Source organism: Ambystoma mexicanum, chromosome 11 (genome assembly GCF_040938575.1).
Source record: "Ambystoma mexicanum isolate Mex_15411 chromosome 11, UKY_AmexF1_1, whole genome shotgun sequence".
NCBI lineage: Eukaryota > Metazoa > Chordata > Amphibia > Caudata > Ambystomatidae > Ambystoma > Ambystoma mexicanum.
Window position 1 is genome coordinate 761,273,823 of NC_090934.1, and position 21,680 is coordinate 761,295,502.

The following is a 21,680-nucleotide window of genomic DNA, read 5'->3' on the forward strand; positions in this document are numbered from 1 at the left end:
AGGAAGCAGGAGCCAAGGAGCAGGAACCTGATGCAAGGGCACCAAGCGACAGTAAGTGGGAAACAAACCGCGTTAAGACGCGATCTGTAGAGGGCCGGACGCTATTTACAGCGTCCTGCACGAAAGCGAGGCTCGGAACGCTAGCGGGGCTGCGCATGCGTAGCGGCCGAGCGGGCACCAGAACGAGGCTTGGAACACAAGCTTGTCTGCCCGTTCCTGGTTACCCACGAGGTTCGCGCATGCAAGCGAAGGTGTCGAGCGCCGGCCCGCTGCCTACAGCCACGCTTCCCAAGCCGGTAATATGGGTACAACTGCCACGTCCGGGGACGGATGCGACGAGAAGGCCAGGTAAGTGTCCTAACACTAAGCGTGAGAAGATATTCCCAGATTCATGTCCTTTGCTTGCTGCATCTCACAGAAGAGGCTAACCAGGCTGAAACTTGTCTGGGGCTGCCCGTGCTCCGGAGCTCATGTTCTGGGGGCTAAGGGGTGCGACTTAATAAGTTTGGATTGGACTACTCCGTAGGGTGGCAGGACCAAGACTGATATGGCCGGTCCCTCTCTGTAATGCTGCAGAAGTAAATGAATGCTCCCCATTACAATAGCTTATGATTAATTCAATGTCTTCCATCCGTCACGATCTGGTTTTAGTTTTCACACCACCACATGGTGTGCTGTATTCATGACAGGCAATACAAGCTGATTATTCTCGCAGCTTTTTAGACATTCATCGTAGCTGTGTCTTCAGTCATTTTGAAGGTCTGTACGGAAATTATCCAGTATTCCAAGGTTCCAAGTAACACGATCACATGAATGCGATTAAGTGCCATGTCATGTTCGGCTGATCTGCAAGCGCTGAAGTTCTACCTTGTTTTCTGGAGAAGTCCCATCACATTTAAGAAAGCAGTTCTAATCATCTGCGGTAGACTACCAGAGCAGGATGGCTGCTTTAAATGGCGAAAGGACCTAGGACTGTGCTTCTCTACAAGCAATATCAACAGAAGATGTAGGGCAGGGTTAACAACGGTGCATATGGGTTTCCTGTCTGCCAAGGATATGCCTAACCCTCTGGTTCTCTGTCTGCTTGCTGCCCTACAGTGCGTGGCATAGCGCCCAGCTCGCTTCTTGACACCCAGGCAGTGTCTCGGGGATACAGCACCCACCATGCTGCTCAGCACCCTCCTTCTGAGTGTAGTTCCAAGGATACAGTGACTAGCTTGCTTCTTGGCATGCCCTGCTAAAGACAGTCTTAGGAATGTAGTGCCAAGCATACTTCTGACGCTTAAACAAAGTCTCCTGTATATAGCGCCCACTTCGCCTTTTCTAAACTCAACTAACTAGGAACATAGGGCCTCATTACAAGTTTGGTGGTGCATTAAAAAAGGTTCAGTAATTATGTTACCAACACTTTTTATGACCGAGAAGTGCTTCTCTTGTACCGCTTGTGAAAGTTGAAGTGAATAAATGAATTTCCACTCGCTAAGCAATTCAAGCATACTTTAATGGGAACGTCTGCGGCTAGGCAGGCGGCTTGCTTCCCTGTTGACACGCTATATTGATGGATACTGAAGTGTGCGTGTCAGTAGTGAACACATTGTGTAATGATCCTTTAAATAATCCTGAATGCTGATTAAAAGCAGAAGATTGGATTAAAAAACACATTCTTCCAAGCTGTAGAAAATTCAGGGAAATTTGCCAGATGTCCCCCGGGCCGTGCATTCGAACTGATGAATAATGGGTGGGGTCCTTAAAATTCCAACACATGACATAAACTTCCGAGGACTGAACAGCAAATGTAAAAATAGAAAACTTCCACTTTGTGACTAGTATCAGGATATCGAGCACAAAACCTCTTACTGACCTGATTGTCCCAGATGATTTTGAAAAAATAGCTAAATTTTGCTTGCAATCCTTAAACATTCATTGAATATTAGTAGAGTTATCTTAAAAGTTAGTATAAGGACGAAACGACTTTTCCTATTATTTGTTTGCTTCCATAAGCTTGATTGGCCCCCAAATTATATATTTTTGTGGAGCAAGCTATACACGCTTTTATTTATTTATTCATTTGTTGAGCGCACTTAGCCCGAAGGCATCAAGGCGCTGGTTACATAAGGTCATGAAGGATACTTACATACGGTATATAGGAATTGGTAGTGAGTGGACAAATCAGGCGGCATTACAAAGAACAGTACATGTTACATATGGGGACATCGTGCTTGGTGTTCGGAATGATATCAAGACACTTGTTACAGGTGATTATGGCCAAAACGATGCCATAGTTCACTAGGTCCAAAGTTGTCTCAAGAGTGGCAGGTTCATGGAGAAGAGTAGTGTTTTGAGCTGTTTTCAGAAGACCTAGTAAGAATGTTTGGATTTTAGGGACAGGAGTAGAGCGTTACAGTTCTTGGCGGCAGTGACTGGAAAGCTGGTCCCACCAGATCTGGCTCGCTTTAATCTAGAGATAGTGTGAGGGCACCCTACTTATGGCTGAAATGTACTGTTTTTATGGCTGAAATGTATTATTTGTTAACAGTTCACTGACTCAAGGGGGCTCTTAAAGGAGATTCGCACTGAGGAGGGTGAGCCAACCAATGAGGGGGCTGTAACAGCGGGTGAGGATACGTAATCCCTGGCGGCTGTTCCAGCCACCCGAGGCACTTCCGCGGGTGGCACTTTTTACTTTTTTTTTCTCTAATGTGGGGAGGCAAAAGGGCGCCACTCCCTGTTGCCTCCCCAACCCCCAAATCACCCTATTCCCCCCCCCACTTACCTGCGGGACTGGACCCTTGCGCTCTGGTCCCTGAGCTCCTCCTGTCTGGCCGGCACTGAAATAGAAAAGGGACTAGGTCCTTTGTCTGATGAAGACAGCCATGTTGGAACATGTTTTCTATAACCGCCATCCTCCAAAAAGGGACCTATTCCCTTTTCCATTTCAATGGAGGTGCAATTTGGTTTTACATTTGTTTTTTCTGTGACGGAAGATGGGATTGCGCTGAGCTGAACACCCGTCGGATGAAAAAAAAAAAGAAAACTATCTGCAGCCCGGTAAATCCCAGGGTGCAAATCGCTTTCATGCATCAGCTGGGGGGCGGACATGGGCTTTACCGGCCCGCAGCTCAGAGCTCGGGCCTACCAAAGCTCCGGCTGGCGGGCTGTTAAAGCCCATGTCTGCCACCCAGCCAGGGTGTGAAAGCTATAAACGTTCTTACCCTAATACTCTATCCCCCTAGTAGAATACCAGACTCTGGTCCTACAAAGTATTCATGCAGAACACTGAGTTACATACACTGCTTAGGTGATCTTCTTTAATTCACTAACTATGTCTAACTAAGTGATTTCATTCTTGATGGAGCAGAGGCGGTGAACATAAATTAAGAATCTATAAGAGGTCAAGTTTGTGGAAATACAGAAGGTTTATTCTGAAAGGAGTTAACAAACTCGGAGGACAATCAAAATGTTGAAACATGCTTTGTGGTCTTTTGTATATAGCTAGAGAGGTATTGAAAGTTACATGTTTTCACTTGACTCTGGGTCATAATTAATTACTGAATGTTCTACTCTCTTCGGTATGTAGTCTTAGAAAGGGTGGTTAATGGATCACAGAGCTTTCAAGATGGGATGGAACTGTAACAGTTTCACTGTGCCCTCATGCTGCCAAACTGAGCTACCTGCTATGTGACCACTGAAGGTGTCAAGTTGGAGATCCCTCAGACCTCCCTTTGTTGGCCTGAGATGCTTAGATAACATGTGCCTATCAAAAGAATCCAGCAGGAACTTCACAGCAGGTATAGAAATCTCACACGAGCAGGCAGCTGGAGAGAGAGGAAACACATGTTGCTTATCTTGAACATGGCCTGCAGGTCCATGCACAGAGTCCCAGTGTGGTTTGCACCCAGTGGACAAAGCCCAATATGGTTGCAGATGGAGCTTCGAAGCAAAACATATGGCTGGACCAAAGTCCAAGAGCTTGCGCATGGTGTGACAGTGAAAAGAAGCACTCTGTCAAATGCTCAAGAACAGTGAAGGTAGAGCCAGTTCCTTGCAAACTTGACAGGTAGAGTGCGGCTTTAAAGAGCCAGTTCCCCATGATATTGGCAGGGAGTGCACTGGCACAACGCCGCCATGACTTCTTGCTTGAGCAAAATATGATGGGTCTGAGTCGGACTTGGACTGAACCTTCAGAAAACTCCTGTTACCTGGATTGGAGTGGGAGGCTGTACCCAAAAAGGAAGGTGTGGCCAAGGCCAGTAAGTTCTGTTGAAACCCAGAAAGAGCTAGCCAATCAGAGCACCAAATAATCCCTTCATCCTATTACCAAAACTATAAAGGTGGCCAGAATTTCACGGTAGGAGCAGATGGAGGAGCACCATGCTGTGTACATCTTCTCTGTACCATTTTCTGTCATGTTCCTCCTATAGGAAGTCAAAATGCATTCTTCTCTTCGGATTAATGTTGCTAAAGACATATCATTCAAACTCTAGCCTAGGATCACATCCCCTGAATTGGTATTACAATCCAGTAATACACAAAGAAAAGTTTAAAAAGTTGAACTGAATCTATTGACCTATTTGAACTATTAATTTTGACGGTTAGTGACTTGTGTACTTTTTTGTTTAGGTCACTAGGTCCATAGGTAAATTTGCTATTTACCTATGGAACTGTAATTTTGATAGCTATTGGCATCATCAGCACACCACACTCTCTCTCTCTCTCTCTCTCTCTACCTGTTCCCACCCTCCCTAATCACACTATACCCTTCACCAAGGGACTCCAGGCGGCCCTCAGCTGCTTGCTACTCCGATTGGCCCTCAAATGGGCATGCTAATCCCACTCCTCTTATGTGATCTCACTCTGTTCCCATCCTCGCCCCTGCTCCTAAACAACCTTTGAGTTGCTCGACAGATTGTTACTCTAACTGTTGCTCCTCCTCTTGTCTCCCTTCAAGCATCACTATCCCATTTGCTTTTTCACTCCCTGCCACACTCGCCCTCAAACTTTTGTCATCTAAACCATCCTGCAGATGAGGTCAACCTTTTGCCTTATAAGTATTATCTACTTTATTTGATTTGCTCTTGAACCTGCAAAGTCATACTTGTACATTGACCTCTTGCTTCTATTTATTTGCACCCCCACAGCCTTTCCCAGTACTTTGTTTTTCCTCCCAGACTTGCTCCACCCAATCCTTTCTCTCTGACGATGTGTTTGCTTGCTACATCTCTACTAAAATTCTGGACACACTGACCACTCTGCTTTCTAACCCTCCCCATTTCTCTCCATCTTCAACAACCCTCCCTAATTCCTCCCTCTGATATTTCACCTACTGCTCTGACAGAAGCAGTTTCCATCCTTTAATCTCTTAAAACATCCTGTGCTCCAGTTGATCTATTCATCCCGGAATTTCAAGGAGCTGGCATCTCTTATAAGCACCTTCCTTTTCCCTCACTTCAACCTCTCCCTGTTCTCTGAGATCTTTGCATCCTCCTTTAAGGTGGACAATGCCAAACCTATTTTACAGAAACCTGCGACTGACCTCAACAACCTAGCCAACTAATCTTCCCCACAATTTCAAAATCTCAAAGCGGGTAGGCTTCAACTGTGGCACCACCTACCTGGAATTGAACAGACTCACTGACCCCCTTCAATCTGAGTTCAGCAGCCCATAACACTATGTAAACAGTGAATACCCACATCTCTAACTTCCCTACTACTGCTCATCAGTTTCATCTTTCATATTTCCTCATCCTTCTTGAGCCATCTGCAGCATTCTACATTGTCAACCACACCGCTTTCCTCAAATCAGCTTTTGGGGCACTGTGCTTACGTGGATTTCTTTTTTTGCCAGCCATTCAGTCTCCATTTCCTGGACTGTGGACACATCTTCCTATGCTCCTGTTTAAGTCTGGGACCCTCAAGGGCCTGCCCATTATCCCCACCTATACACTCTCTACACTTCTCACCACAACATACTCGTCTTCTCCTTTAGCTTTTCCTTTCATCTCCTTACTGAGAAAGAAATCTTCTTCTCACCCCCCTGCTTCACTCATGAGCTAGTATCCTGCATTACTGACTGCTTTTCACCTGTACATCACTGGATGCTACTCTGCTGCATGATACCTTTCCAAAATGTAAGTGATCTACCCCTCGGCTTTCAATGCTTCATCCATCACCCTGTCCACCAACGTGGTTCTTTTTAATGGATTACTGTGGTTTGATAGAAACAAATTGACCTACTAGAGAATTGACAGCATTTTTTGTTAGATTTTCTTTTTCTTTTTTTCAATGTTTTTAATTAATGCAAGTGGTGCCATCCACCACCCTCCCTCCACTTTCCCCTATCTTAAGGTATTCCCTTACATCATCCCACATCTATATTTAATAAAAGAATTAACCAAAATACCTAACAAATTCAACCCAAAGAATTAGGTGAATTCTGAGTAGGTCAAATTGGTATTCGATCAATTTGCGTAATACCATTTTTACTAGTATTTTGAAACTCCAACAGTTCAGTATCTTCACTAGAAAGGCTCTCTGTCATAACCTCCTGAACATCCATGAGAGTCATCCTGCCTCACTTTTCACTCCACCAAGGCACTCTTCACCATCCTTGTCCCTGGAAGGCTGGATTACTGCTCCAGCCTCCTCCTAGGACTCCCTCTATACTCCTTAACTCTGCTCGAAAAGGTACTGTACTTTGCCTTAAGCACAATTTGTACCCTCTGTCATTCACCCACCTCTGTGCACCTCCTCCTTTATATCTTTGTTTTTTTTAAATGGTGGGTTGGCCTGCCCCTGCCACCTCTCACGTGTTCACTTTATTTCCCGCTACTTTACTTGCCCCGAGAGCTCCATCTCATTAACCACAGGGACAGTCACACTAGCGGATCACTGTTCTGGCATTAGGACGCTCCAGGGACTACAGAGGCTCACCACACGGGTAAGGAGTTATCTGAATATGGACACAGGAAAGGGTGTTGCAGCGCTTGAGTTTGCCGCACAAATACCTTTTTTTTTTTTTAAAGTTCCACTGTGCTACTCTTATTTTAAAAAGAAACCGTTCTAGAATGGTTTATTTTTCAAATAAAAGTATAGAAACTTACCGAAGTATGTGTGTCATTTATGATGAGTGTGTCACACAAAAACAAAACCTAGGCTTGAGCGTATGTGCACCCATAGCCTTTTTGTGCCCCTTCACTGGGTGACTCACCTGCTGTGACAGATCCACCTGCATTCTGTGTACATTCTAGTTCTAGTGACGGGTCTCCACACCCCCCCCCCAACATCTCCTGCCCCCCAGCTGCAGACTCTGGTGGCAGCTGGTTTGTCTGTGTGAACTGCCCACGGACGGGCCCCCATGTTGACCGTTCAGTTCAGGATGCGGGGTACACCCGCATACCCCGAGGCCGCAGATACCGAGTATAGGGAGCGGGGGACACCCCTGCAACCCCTGCTCCTCATGTTAGATATTCTCAGAACAAACTGAAACGGATTAAAGAACAGAAAAGGGATCCAGACGGCGAGAGAACTAAACATTGTACGTTTCCAAGGTTTTCAGGTAAGTGTATGTGAATGTAGGCAAAAAATGAAGATAGTAAAAAAGTACAGCAAAAAGCAGGTCAAAAAGGCAAATGATAAAAAAAGACCAAATTGGGTAATACACACGAGTGTCCCTCTTATTGCTATTTCTCGCTTCCTCCTTTGCATCAGCTGTCACTTGTTCACTTGCAGCATTGCTGAATATTTCACATTCTATTTCCATCCATGCCATTCCTTGCCTTTCGGTAGGTCATGCTGATAACTCCAACCTCAAGCGCTTTGTCTCTAGTCGAGCACTCTGAAACCAAACGTTTTGACAAACCTTTCAAATCCCTCCTCGGGCTCAAGAACAAACTCTGGCATTCCAGTGGCCCCACTGCTCTGTCTTTTAAGGCAGCCCCCTCCTGTGAGCACGCCGCCACCTTTCCTGTGCCCTTTAACTCTAATTTTGGCCAGCCTTGTCAACCATAGGATTCCAGGACCCTTATTTACTGCCCTTGAACACTGTACAGTTACCCCCACTTATTTTTGTTGTATTTGTATTTTATTTATTTGTAAAGTGCACCAAGCCCGGAGGCATCTGGGCGCATTTCTTACTTATACATATGTTACGTGGTTAAATACAGGTTAGTAAAATACATCAAGTTTAAGTGCAACACAGGAATACATGAAGATAAGCAGGTGGCGAGAAAAAATATTTAGGTTTCTTGCACGAGGAGCCACATTTTTACATTACTCCTGAATAAATGCTAGGAAGGTTCTGTACTTAGGGTAGCGGGTAGGGTATTCCACAATTTAGCTGCTAGAATGGGGAAGCTGCTACTGCCTGCATTCTGAAGCCTGGACCTGGGACTCTTGAGGGAATGTGACTGTGCAGATCTGGTAGGACGATCTGAGATGTTGCGTGTGAAATTGTTGGTCAATTATCTAGGTTCTCCAGGCATTTGTGTGTGAGTGACAAAGTTCCAAATGCAATCCTTTGATTGACCAAGAGCCAGTTCAAGTTACGTCTAAATTCAGATATATGTTGAGTTCTCGGGATATTCAACCGTGATCTGATGGCGCTGTTTTGAATTACTTGCATCTTTTTTATATTTCGTTGGTTGCTTCCAAGGTAAATCGCATTGTAATAGTCCAGTTTAGATAGGACTTATGCTCTGGCTATGGAAATACAATTGGCTGTGGTTAGGAACGGTCTACAGGCCGTAATTAATGTACAGGTGTAGGCTGTAGCGGAGGCTGTTGCATTAATTTATCTTGTTAGATTTAATGCTGAGTATATATAGATGCCTAGTGTTTTCACATCTTTGGAGACCTTAATGATGTCACCATTTATATTGAAGGAGTTAAACTGTCCATCTAGTTTATTGAATTATGGTTGGGATCCTAAGAGGAGACATTAAGACACAGTCCATGCTTAGCCATCCAGCTTGTATGATAAGGTAGATGTAATTGAGTGCTTTAGTGTCAGTTTTGTAGTCTCCGGTGATGGGGATGAGTTTTTGGGTGTCATCCGCGTAATTAGTGTAGGTGACACCCAAATAGTCAAGGTCATCGAACAGAGGCTTCATGAACACATTATATAACGTTAGAGATGGAATGGGGATGGGACGTAAGAGTAATTAATAGTTACTCACCGTAGTGACTAACATACTCTTAGTCCATAGTACCCTTTCCTCCATAGGTCCCACCATCCTCCCCCCAAATACTGGTGTCATTAGGCAATGTTAATATTGTTGACACGTCAATGGGGACTGAGGCGTGCTGCTGGTGGGCGGAGTCAGGGGAGTGCGTGCTCCCAGGGCCGCGCCCCTGCATGCCTCTAAATTTAAAGGGAAGAAGGTTTTTTCTGGTGAAAAAGGTACTGTCTGTCTCTAGCGAGGGACGCCCATGCAGTATGGAGGAAAGGGGACTATGGACTAAGAGTACATTAGTCACTACAGTAACTATTAATTGATTTACTAGGTCGTATAAAGCCGACACATCTAATAATAGAAGGAGGGCAAGTTTGCCTTTGTCTTTTAAATCTTTGATTTGTGTTTTAAGGTCGATCAGAGCTGTTTCCGTACCGTGTCTGGGTTTAAAGCCTGATTGCCTGAGACCTAGGAGGTTATTTATTTCTAGATGTTCTTGAATCTGCAAGTAGGCTGCTCTGTCCAGAATTTTCAGTAGAAATTGTACCGTTGTGGTTGGTCTGTAATTGGTGGGGGTGTTTGGGTATAGAGTCAGCTGTTTTAGTAGTGGATGGACCCAGGCATCTTTTAGGTTGGTGGGGACTGTGCTTCTTTCGAATGAGGCGTTAATTAGGGAGGTGATGAACGGAGCCAGTTTCTTAGCTGCCTCTTTGATGATAGGAGCAGGGCAGATGTCTCCCTGACATCTTGAGGGTTTTAGTTTATTGATTATGTCCTCGACATCGTTAATAGGCAGAGGGGAGAAGTTAAATAGTTTGTGGGTATTCGGGTATGGAACTGGTGAGGTGGGTTGAGGAGTGACAGAGAAGAGACCAGATTTTTTAGTTTCTATTTTATCTTGCAGCGTTGTTGTTTTATCCAGTAATGCTTTCTGAATATTAGTATACCAGGTGATAGCTTTAGTGCAGGTGTCCGGTGGTGAAGCCGGGGATTCCAACTCTCTTAGTATATTGAAAGGTTCTTTCATGCTGGATTTGGCTTGAATGATGCGGTTCTTGTAAGTGTCTCTTTTGGTTTGTAATATAGCCTCTATGTAATTGAGGGATGCTATTGAGAATTTATCTTCGTTGAAGGCTGTTGGGAGACTCTTCCAAAGAGCCTCTGCTTTTCTTGGTTTTGTGTAGAGCCCTAAGGTGTGGGGTGTACCACGAGTTTAAATGCGCACAGGGTTTGGCTTTGCGCAATTTGCATGGTGCTGTAGTATTAATGGCATTGAGTAAAGTGTTGTTGTATAAATCAGCTAAGACAGTGGAGTCCGAGTGTGTGGTATTGACGTTGATGATCGGCTGTAACAAAGGTAATCGTTTCTCCACTGTTACGTTCCGATTATTCCTCGTACATATAGGAGGAGAAAGGTTCTGTTTGTTGCGCTGATTGCCTTCCTTTAAAGTGAATGAGATAAGGTGATGGTTTGACCAGGTGCACGGTGTGCAAGAGAGGATGTTTATGTCGCAATTGAGGTCGGGCAGCCAATCTAGAGTCCTTACTTTGTTGTGAGTGGGTTCAGTGATGCAATGTACAAAGCCTAATTCTGAGATTGCATTAGCAAGGGCTAACGCCTTGACATCTTTCGGATCCTGAAAGCCTAGGTTCAGATCACCCATTAGGATAATTTGTGATCCTGGCTTAGTGTTATCAGTGAGGAGGCGAGTAATGTCTTCTGCGAAGGTGGATAGGGGCTCAGGGGTTACCCCCCCACGCTGCAGGCTTCGGAGCCAAGAGCAGCGCTTGTTATATCCGTCCTCTCTAGTGCCCCGCGACCGACAGTGTTGGCGCTCATAAATCTTTCGACACCGAAAGAGGTTCGATGGAAGCCGGATCAACCCTGTGCATCCAAGGATGTCAACGCTATGGCGTCTCGAGACACTGACATCCACCATATCGACTCAGAGAGACAAACCCTCAACATCGACGGTTGTCGAGAAAACATTGACCCCACAAACCCGGCCCACGTTTTTTGATACACTGGCAGGTATCTTTGCCAGTAATGACACTGAAGATCAGGGGGATGTCAACCCTATTTACCTGGGTTCAGGAGGGGTTGATTATTTTGATGACCCAAATCAGTGTTTGCAGCTGGCTCAAGGCCTCTATGACGCCAGCGGTCTGGGCACTTCTCCAGACCTCACATTTCGGCGATCCAGCCCTATCTTCATAATACTTATAAATTCAGGGCTTTAGTAGAAGGGTTTATTGACACCATGGGATTGCATTCCTCAGTGGCACCCATACAAGGTTATGACCTTACTGACATTTTAGATGAAGGCCTCACCACAGAACGCAATATGCCTTCAAAGGTATTACCCGAATTGTTTGTTTACAATTGTTCGAATGATACAATTGTTCGAATAACGGTGGTCCGAATTGACCTTCTGCACAATTGACTGTATGGTAATTTTTATATATATATATAATGGGTTGGGTTGGGGTAATAATAATATAAGGGGATTAGGCTTTCCCCCCGCATATATATCCTAATTGACCGTTTAGATTTGGTCAATTGTGCAGAAGGTCAATTGTCATTCGTACAATTCGTATACAACCCCTTCAAACCCTGCCATTGCTGATTCTTTAACAATTATGTGGCAAAACCCTTGTTCCATTCCTCCCGTCAGCTCTGCCATTTCCAGGAAATAGAGGCCAGCTAAAGAAGACCCCTCACACCTCTCCTCTCACCCTTCCGTGGAGGGGCTTGTTATGCAAGCTCCTACTGTCTCGTCTAGATCTGCATCTTCCACGTCCACTCTGCCTCCCGACAGTGAAGCTAACAAAGTTGATGCCTTAGCGAAGAAAGCATTTACTTCAGGCAGTATGGCCCTAAAATCTACAAATGTGGCAAGCAGTTTTGCCAAGTACTCCTTTGGTCTATGGACAGCAGTTGAAAATGCTACTCAGTATGTCCCAGAAGGAGAAATGCGTGAGGGCTTCCTATAGCTAGTGGAGGATGGGAAAGAGGGGGTCAGACCGTTGCTGCGAATGGGCCTGGACATCGCCGACTGTGTGGGCTGATCTAAGGTGTCAGCCATAACACTAAAAAGACAGGCCTATTTAAAAACGTGTGGTTTTTTGCCTAATGTCCAAGTCAAGCTTCTGGACAAGCTTTTCGAGGGAGATCTTCTATTCGACCAGAAAGCCGACGATTTCTTAGCCAAACCTGCATTTAGCTTTACCTCTAGGGGACGGGGCTACAGGAGATATGCTCCTTATGGCAAGAGCACGCAGCTCCCACCGGCCAGGCAAGGGCAGAAATGTTTCTTGGGCTCTGGAAAGGGCAGAGGAGCTTCTAGAGGCCAGCAGGCAGCATTAGCAGCGGGGGCAACCCAGCCTTCAAAGCTGCTTTGATTTTCCCCTCACACAGCGCACCAGTTGGAGGACCATTGACAGAGCATTTGTTCCAGTGGCAGGGAATTACTTCCGATGGCTGGGCTCTTCAGCTCATTCAAAGGGGTTATTGTCTGCCATATGTAAGAAAACCACAGTACAGACTGCCCCCACCCCCAATCCAACCATGAAGGGAGCTCCAGGAAGAACTGAACCGGTTGTTGAAGGGTGCCATGGAAGAGGTACCTCCTGAGCAGAGAGGATCGGGTTGGTATTCCCGGTAATTCCTGGTACGTAAGAGAGGAGGAGGTCTCTGTCCCATTCTGGACGTAAGGGCCTTGAACAAGTTGTTGAGGATAGACAAATTCAGGATGGTGACGTTTAGAGAGATTCTCCATGCTCTCGGACTACAGGACTAGCTAGTGTCGATAGACTTACAGGACGCTTATTTCCATGTGCTAAACCATCGAAAGCACAGGAAGTTTCTAAGGTTCACCATAGGAGATATGCACTATCAGTTCAAGGTGGTTCCCTTTTGTCTAACCTCCGGCCTAAGGGTCTTCCCTAAGCTCATGGTGGTAGTTGCGTCTCACCTCAGGAGATTGAGGGTACAGATATTTCCATATCTGGATGACTGGCTGATCCAAGGGGAAGCTGGGCTTCTCCTTAAATGTATAGAAGACCCACATGACACTAGTCCAGAGGCTCCAGTTCATCAGAACAGTCCTAGATGACTGGGTGAGGAAGGCCTTCTCTCCCGAGGAAAGAGTAGTCCGCTTGACACAAATAGTCGACTTGTTCTGGAACAATGCCACTCTACCAGCGGCTACCTTCCTGTGCCTCCTAGGGCTCATGGCCACCTGCATTTTTCTGGTGCCATAGGCCAGGTTGTGTATGAGATCCCTACAATGGCTCCTGAGGGGTCAGTGGTCTCAGTAGCTTGGCACTCTCTGAGCTCCTCATGGTGTCGGCATCAGTGGTCAACGGCCTGTCTGGTGGGCTGACAGCAACAGCCTCATTGCGGAGGAACCTTTCTGGCCTCAGACCTGAGTGGTCACAGATGCGTTTCTGAAGGGTTGGGACACTCGCTGCAAGGATTTGCCAGTGAGTGGCCTCTGGTCAGTGACAGAAGCCAGGTGGCACATGAACAGACTGGAGTTGTGAGTTGTCAGGCTTGCCCTGAAAATGTTTGCCCCGTCTCTGCACGGGAAGCATGCTCGCGTTCTGACAGACAACACAGCAGCAATGCACTATCTCAACAAACAAGGTGGTGTGCACTCCCGCCCCTCTGCACGGAGGCGATGATACTTTGGTTCTGGTTGCTGGAGAACTGGATCTCAGTCTCGGCAGTTCATCTGGCGGGTACACAGAACAACTTGGCAGAGGCTCTGAGCAGGCAGAGCATGGTCTTGCACGAGTGGGAAGTGTGGGAGGAAGTCCTAGAGTAGGTCTTTGCTCTCTGGGGTACCCCAGCAGTGGATAGTCCAACAGGAAGTGTTAACAGTTTTGCTTGAGGGAATTCCCAGTGAATGGTACACTGGGGGAAGCATTTCTGGTGTATTGGACCTTCCCTCTCCATTACGTGTTCCCTCTGATTCCTGTCATTCCATGGGTTCTCTGGGGGTTGAAGAGGTTTCGAGCAACAATGATCTTGATCACACCGGGCTGGGTGAGAAGAACGTGGTACTCCAACCTCTTGGATCTGTCCATCTGTCCACCTCACTGGTTGCCTCGGTGTCTGGGTCTAGTAACCCAGTCAGAAGGTTGGATACGCCACCCAACCCCGGAATCCCTCAACCTACATGCATGGCTCTTGAGAGGATGAGATAGGATGACTGTGACCGCTCTGAGGCAGTGCTTGAGGTGTTACTCGCTGCACGCCAACCGTCTACAAGATCTTTGTACGCGTGCAGATGGAGAAGATTTGAAGCGTGGTGCAGGGAACGCAAGATTGATCCCATCTCTCGCCCCACCACTTCAGTGATGGTATTCCTTTTGTCACTGGCTTCATCAGGCCTTCAGGTCACCACAGTCAAAGGATATTTGGCGGGTCTGTGTTTAAAAGATCCCCGGATCAAGGCTAATTTTTTATGATCCAGCTAATAGCACAATTCCTGAAAGGCCTTGGAAATAAGTTTCCAGCAACTCCCTTTGTTGTTCCGGACTAGGACCTTAATCTGGTTCTGACATTTCTAATGGCGGCTCCCTTTGAGCCTATGCACTCTTGTCCCTTACGGCTTCTCGCTTTCAAAACAGCCTTTTTGGTGGCTATTACATGCGCTAGGCGGGTGAGTGAACTGCATGCCTTATGCTGTAAGCCACCTTTTCTGTGTTTTTTCCGGGAGAAAGTTTCATTCAGGGTAAGGCCTGGCTTTCTCCCCAAGGTGGTTGTCTCTGAATTTCACTTGTCTATGTCCATCGACCTTCCGGTCTTCTACCCTCCTCCGCAACCTTCTAAGCAGGAGGAACTGTTGCATCGTCCTAGACCCGAAAAGGGCACTGAATTTTTATATTGGAAGGACACCTGATTTTAGGAGAGCTGACCAGGTTTTTGTGGCCTTTACCTTGGCCCGTAAGGGCTTACCCATAACTAAGCAGACTTTATCCTGCTGGATAATTTTCTGCATAGCGGAATGCTAACAGTCCACTGGAAAGGAATTACCAGCAGGCATCAGGACCCATTCCACAATGGGGAGTCTCAGCATCAACAGCTTTGCATAGTGGAGTCCCTGTCTGGGAGATTTGTCGCTCTACGACATAATCACCCCTTCATACTTTTGCTAAGCACTATAGTCTGGATGTGACTCGTGCAGCTGATGCAGGTTTTTGGCAGGACAGTGCTGCAAAATGTCTTAGTATAACTTCTGCCTGCCTCCTTCATCTATTGCTTTGGGAGTCTATCGGATGAGGAATCTGCGGGAGAAAGGCAATCCATTGAAGGGGAAATTACTTGCCGTAATGTTCTTTCAATGGATTCTTCTCCCACAGATTCCTCATATCCCCTCCCATCTAGCCCAGTTTAGAAAGTCGGTGGTTGGCACGCATCTTCTCTTGCATGTTGACTTGGTGATGGTCCCCTGAGACAGTTTTCTATCTTTCTGCCACAGGTTTAAAAAAAAAATCTTTTTTTTCTGATGCTACTTGTAGTGTTTGTTGCAATTGTTCCTCCTTCAGTGGTCTATAGTTATATCATTTTTAAGGACTCATTTGCCCGTTTCTTCTCTCCGATTTCCTATGCAGCATGTGGTGCTCGGGGGGGAAAAAAGGGAGAAACTGAGGTTGGGGCGTTGTGACGTGGTATTTTTACACCGTCTGACGTCATGTCCGGAACCGACAACCAGATGCCGTGCAAGACTGTTCGACGGCCGGGTCAAGGTCCACTACGCCCTGTGTCGAATGTTTTCCGAAACAGCAGAGCTGGAGAGAATATCTTTCAGATGAGGAATCTGCGGGAGAAGAATCCATAGAAAGAACATTACGGTAAGTAATTTCTCCATCACCCTGTTTGGGTATTACAGGTTCCCGTCCCCTATTTGGCTTATCTAGCCTTTTTGCACTTTCCACGTGGGATGTATGTTCATCCGACTTAATCCGTTCCTCATATGTCTGTCAGCTTTCACGGCCTTGGCATACAGCACACATATCCCTTTTGCTCATATTTACATAAGCTGTGTGCCCATTTGGTTCTCTTAGGCTCACATACTGTTGGTGGCTTCTCCAACCTTGATATAGAGTGTTCACATCTCTTTCTCCATATTTTACCTCGTTGTGTGCCCGTTTTCTCCAACTCTCGTACCTTTGTCGGCTTTGGCATGCTTGGAAACCAAAGTTTATAGCCCTCACTGGCATCCTCACTTTGGGAGCTTTCGCTTCCATGTCAGTACTCGTCTCGTCAGCAAAGGCACTTAATGTGTGGAGCCTGGGAAGATGAGCTCCTTTCCTTTTTCTGGTCTCAGCATCTGTTACCGAGCACCAGGCCCACCACTGTTCTCCAGTGATTGTGCCACCAGTGAAGACTTCTTTCTTTCCATCTCCGTCTCCTGACTGGAGCCTCTTGCTTGGTCAGAGCACCACTTCTCTCAGCCTTCAGCTAGTGGGTCTCGCTTCTCCCATGCTACTGTTGGCTCCATGATTTAGCATAGCTCCACCGCTCCAGGAAGTCATCTCTACAGAGGCTCATCTGTGCGTAACGATGACTCTCCTCCCTCAGTAGGAGTTGCTCACCCAATCGCAGTCCTTACTGCTCTTATACACGTCATCATAACAAAAAGAATGGTGTTCCAGTTATCCAAAACCTGAGCAAAGTAATTTTGCTTAGCACTGCAACACCCATCCGCTCCTGCTGCTAATGAAAAGAGTTTCGCCCCTTGCCTCCCTATGACTGTGGCAGCAGGGAACAGGCGCTCTCGGGTTAGCAACAGCTACACTGGTCCCCCACCAGGGTAAGAGGTTGTGGAGTAGAGAGAAGGGCACCACACCTGTATTGGTGCCATCTGCACCAACAGGTACAAATCCCCTGTGAAGAGGTCTTCATACATATCCTTGTTCAACAAGGTGTGTCATCGTGACACATCCAACGTTTGGCCTTATAGGTTGTGAATCAGGATTATTGACACCCTTTTCTTGAATGCCCTAAGGACCATCCCCCTACCAGTCCAGTCTGCCTCTGGACCCTCTCTTTTTAGAGAAGGCTTGTCAGCTTCTGGGGTAGGGTCCCACACAGTTTATACCCCTCTCCAAACGAGGTAGAGGCTGGTATTCGCTGTATTTTCTGGTTCCAATCTAGTACTGGTGCCTACACCCCAATCTGGATCTGTGCAAGGACACATTCAAGATGGTCAGTATAGCTCAGATCCTTCAGGACTTTGTTCTACAGGACAGGCTGGTATATCCTAATCTTCAGTATCCCTGCTTCCTGTGCTCGAGATGTATATGCACATGGAAGTACCTGAGATTCGTGGTGGGTCTTCTTCAAGGTCCTGCTGTTCAGCCTTTCTTCTGCACCCAGGGTTTTCACCAAACGGATGCAGGTGGTTGTGGCTTGCCTCGGGAGGGGGAAAGCATCCATGTCTTCCCCTACCTGGATGACTCGCTCGTCTGATCTTACTCACCTGGCCAGGCTTCGGTGCATCTGTACCCCACGTGCAGCCTCTTGCAGTTTCGGCTTCATCATGAACTTCAAGTCCCAAGTTTTGCCGTCCCAATCCCTGCAATTTATTGATGCAGTTCCTGGACACTCAACTAGGCAGGGCCTTACTGCCCTAGAGTCTAAAGGTGAACATCTTCAAGATGGTTCATGTCTACCAATCCCTCTAACAGTTCCCGGCCTAGGCCTTTATGCGTTTGATGGCTCTCGTGGCCTCCTGCATTCTGGTGCTGCCAGAAGCTGTGATGTGCATGAGGTTGCTTCAGGTGCTACTTCATTGTCCATTATCTCTATTTCAGGGAAACAAGTCGGCCCTCTTATGAAGGTCTCGAGCAATGCATCTTCAGACCTCTTTTGGTGCTCCACGCAAAATAACCTACTGAAAGGTGCATTGCTTCGGCAACAGTGACCCCAACTGACCGTGGTCTTGGGTGCATCCTTGAAGGGATGGTGCGCTCACCTGTTAGGTCTGATGCTGAGCATACTGTGGTGCCTTTAAGTGTGTACGCCCTTAAGTGTGTATAGAACACATCAATTTGCTGGAGTGGCGGGTGATCAGGCCTGCACTGGTTTCCTTCCTTCCCTAGGTGCAAATGTGTGCTAGCCCTGATGGACAGCGCAATGGCCATGCAGTACCTCAACAAGTGAGGTGATAGAAGGTCCCTTACCTCTGTGCAGAGAAGCAATGCGGCTGTGGACCATCCATCAGAAAGAACATTTCAGAGAGGTAAGCAATGTATTCCATATCTAGATCAGTCATGTGCTTAAACACAGTGTCTAGTCAAATGGTCGACAGACAAAGGGTTGACAGCCAAAAGGTCGACACAATTTGGTCGACAGGTCAAATGATCGCGTTTTTTTTTTAGTTATATATATTTTTTTAGGTTTTCGTTTAGGGAAAAAAGTGTTTTTTAGCAAAAAAAAAAGGGGTTGGGGGGAGCCCCCAAAAAAAAAGAAATTTGAAAAAAAAAACTATTCGGTCATTTGACCTGTCGACCTTTTGGTGTCGACCATTTGTCCTGTCGACCATTTAAATTCGATCATTTGACCTACAACCCTTAAACAAGCTAATACAGAAGACAGTGTATGAAAGAAACAAACAGACCAAAATAATGCAACTTGTGACAAATGGCGGTGCAGAATGGCACTAAACTAGTGGTACGTTTGTTGTCCTAACCTTTGTGTTAAGGGATTATTCGTTTTGCTCTTCAAAAGCATGGGCATCATTTAGGGGTCGCCAGATGTATCACATGGTCACCCCGTCCCCGTCATTGCTATCTCTGGTTCAGATGTCGGGCTGGAGGGGGCATGAACAAAAACCAGTAAAATCTGTTTATTCTTTCTGTAGTTCCCACCCCTTGTCTATCCCCAATTCTCTCTGTTCCCTGTCCTCCGTGCGCCACCTCCTATTTTCACTCCTTGATCCTTCTTGCTCTTCTCCACTGGAACGGTCCTCGGCCTAGCATTCAGGCCATCACCCCTTTATCAGGATCCATGACTTCCCTGAAGCAGAAACATCCCTCACTAGGGAACCCCCACTCTGTTTACTGTGTGTTTAGAATGTACTGTGCGCTCCCTGTATTTGTCCATTGTATGCTTTGTAGGTTTGTATTGTTCCGTCTCGCCCTGCGCCCTCTTGTCCTGTACTCTCTTGTTGTAACTGGGATTGCTCAGCTCACTATGCTCTTGTGTTCAGGGCTGCTTGTGCAAGCTCTTCTTCCTCTCCTAGTAAATACAGCTAAAAGGTGTGACGTCTAAATGCGGTTTAGGACAAAGTACAAAATGCACGGTTTCCAAATTCTTTACCCTTTTTCAATATAAATAGCATGAAACTTCAGCGTTTGTCAAATGCAGTTTTTTGTAGGAGTAGATCAAAAAAGATCTTGTATTCTTTGCTCATTCTGTCTTCATTTCAGGTTGTAAAATGTGTTCTTATGTTCTTTTCTTTTAGGTGAAAACCAGTAAACGTGTGTATAATTTCTGTGCTCAGGATGCCCAAAGTGCTCAACAGTGGATGGACCGAATCCAGAGCTGTATATCTGATGCGTAACCAGGAAGACACGTACCAATGGCAGCTTCGAAAAACAAATACATTCCAAGCGTATTATTCAGGAAATAGCCTGTTTATAAAGAAAAGAATAGGAAATGCTACTGCACATAAATAGTCTGTCGTTTGATAGAAGAGAATACGTGGCACGTCACACTTCTAATTGTAAGCCCTGAAGGCAGCTAGGTTACTGTCATTTGTATTTTACGTGCCAAGCCTGGAATTTCCTTTGGGGGAGACTTCAGTAAAGACCTCGTATGTCCCCAAAGATTGTTTACCAGCAGCGTACACAAAACGTACCTAAAATAATGTCGGTAACTGAAAAGCAGGTTCAGCGGTTTCGACATAAAGTCAATGATGATCTTATTTCCTGTCATTGGTGTCATCTAACATTTTGCACGGATTAATTTGGCGGGAAAATGGATAGTAAAAATAAAATACCTCATTGACGCTGTGGCCGATAAGGCATGTTTAAATGAATTCCAGGGCCACGAGTCTTCAGTGCATGTGCCTGTGAGTGCTGCCAATGTATGCATTTATAGTACATTTGAATTTAAATAGTTCGCCTAAACACAGTTCTGCCAGGTTTGCAATTTAGATTCCCTATCGTCACTAGTTACCCTGCACGGCTTGCTAAGTCGTGACATTCCAGGCCATCCCAATGAAGCCAGGAACGAGTATTAAGCTTTATGCTACCTGTGGCTAATCATCCATTTTAAAAAGACACCAGAAAATCGTGCAAAATTAACCTTTTTTAACACTACTTTGGAATTTGGTTATTTACCATTAACATGTAGATCAACTTTGTAGAAAAAGAAATTGAACACTTATGAAGAAACAATGCGATTTGTTCACTGTAAATACAAATGTTACAAAAACAAATGAAAATGCACTAACCAGTAATGCAAGCACTTGCACTTAAACCTTTTACAGTACATTTCTGCGAGCCCGGCTCGCTCTGACGTAACGCAACATTGCCTCCAAGATCAAATATGTACATACATATTTTTCTGTGTGATGTTTTTGATACTTTAAACCACTTTTTGCACATAAAAGTACAAGAATGTTTTCATTGTTTTTAACGTATGTACGATCTGCTTGTTAAACATAGTGTTGTATTGTTTGAGACCAAAAGTATTCGATGTTTTAGCCAGAGCCACTTGTGATGACATAGCCAGCCCTTCGATAGCTAGATCGTTTTTTTAATGTCAACTTGTTTATGATCCAACTAATGTTTTAAGTTTGTATTGTATATATGATTTCGTATTTTTGAATGTTTTGAAAGAAGTCGTTTTGTAATATAAAACTAATCAAATGACTCAATGTAAAGGACCACCTTAACATTGTTGACATTCCGTCAACGCATCTTTTATTACTGTGGCGACACAACACAGTCCAAACTTCCAGTTCTTTACAACGTGGACAATGAGCTGCTTTTTTAATGCATGTTAAATATTCAAATGAAGGCAGTCAAAAGGATTTTCTATCTTGCTCCCTTTGTAAATCTTCACCTATGAAAATGGCTTTTTGCACATTGTTTATAATTTTCTTTGTACATGAGGTACTGTTTCATGTACTTTGTAAAATATTGATTCCATCGGGTTGTAAATCACTTTGAAAATGTACACCATTATTTTTTTGGTAACAAGGTTATTTTAACTATTTTATGTACCTGTAATACCACCTGTCAACGCTAAAACTATTGTAATAAATATACCTCTTTTAAAAAGCACAGCCTTCGCTCTCATTGTATAAAAGGCATACACACGGTCCTATATTTTGCTGCTGCCCTGTGGACAATGCGTGTAAAGATGCATTTTTTTGTAGGGTCTTCCAGCCCTCATAACAACATTCCTTAATTCATCGTTTTTAATAATAATCCATTGTTCGAGAATAAATCCTAACTAGACAGAAAGGCTAGGAAGATTTCTAGTGT

General features: G+C 45.4%; 1 protein-coding gene across 4 annotated transcripts in view; it reads left to right on the forward strand.

Moving 5' to 3' along the window:
• The window catches only part of SBF2 (SET binding factor 2), a 2,983,421-nt gene extending 2,961,948 nt beyond the window's left edge, over positions 1-21,473 (forward strand). For all 4 annotated transcript variants that reach the window (XM_069623660.1, XM_069623661.1, XM_069623662.1 and 1 more), the window contains one exon: positions 19,649-21,473. In XM_069623660.1, the coding sequence (XP_069479761.1) occupies positions 19,649-19,747 (99 nt within the window). In that variant the 3' untranslated portion in view covers positions 19,748-21,473. The remainder of the gene's footprint in view (positions 1-19,648) is intronic.
• Positions 21,474-21,680: the final 207 nt, after the last annotated feature.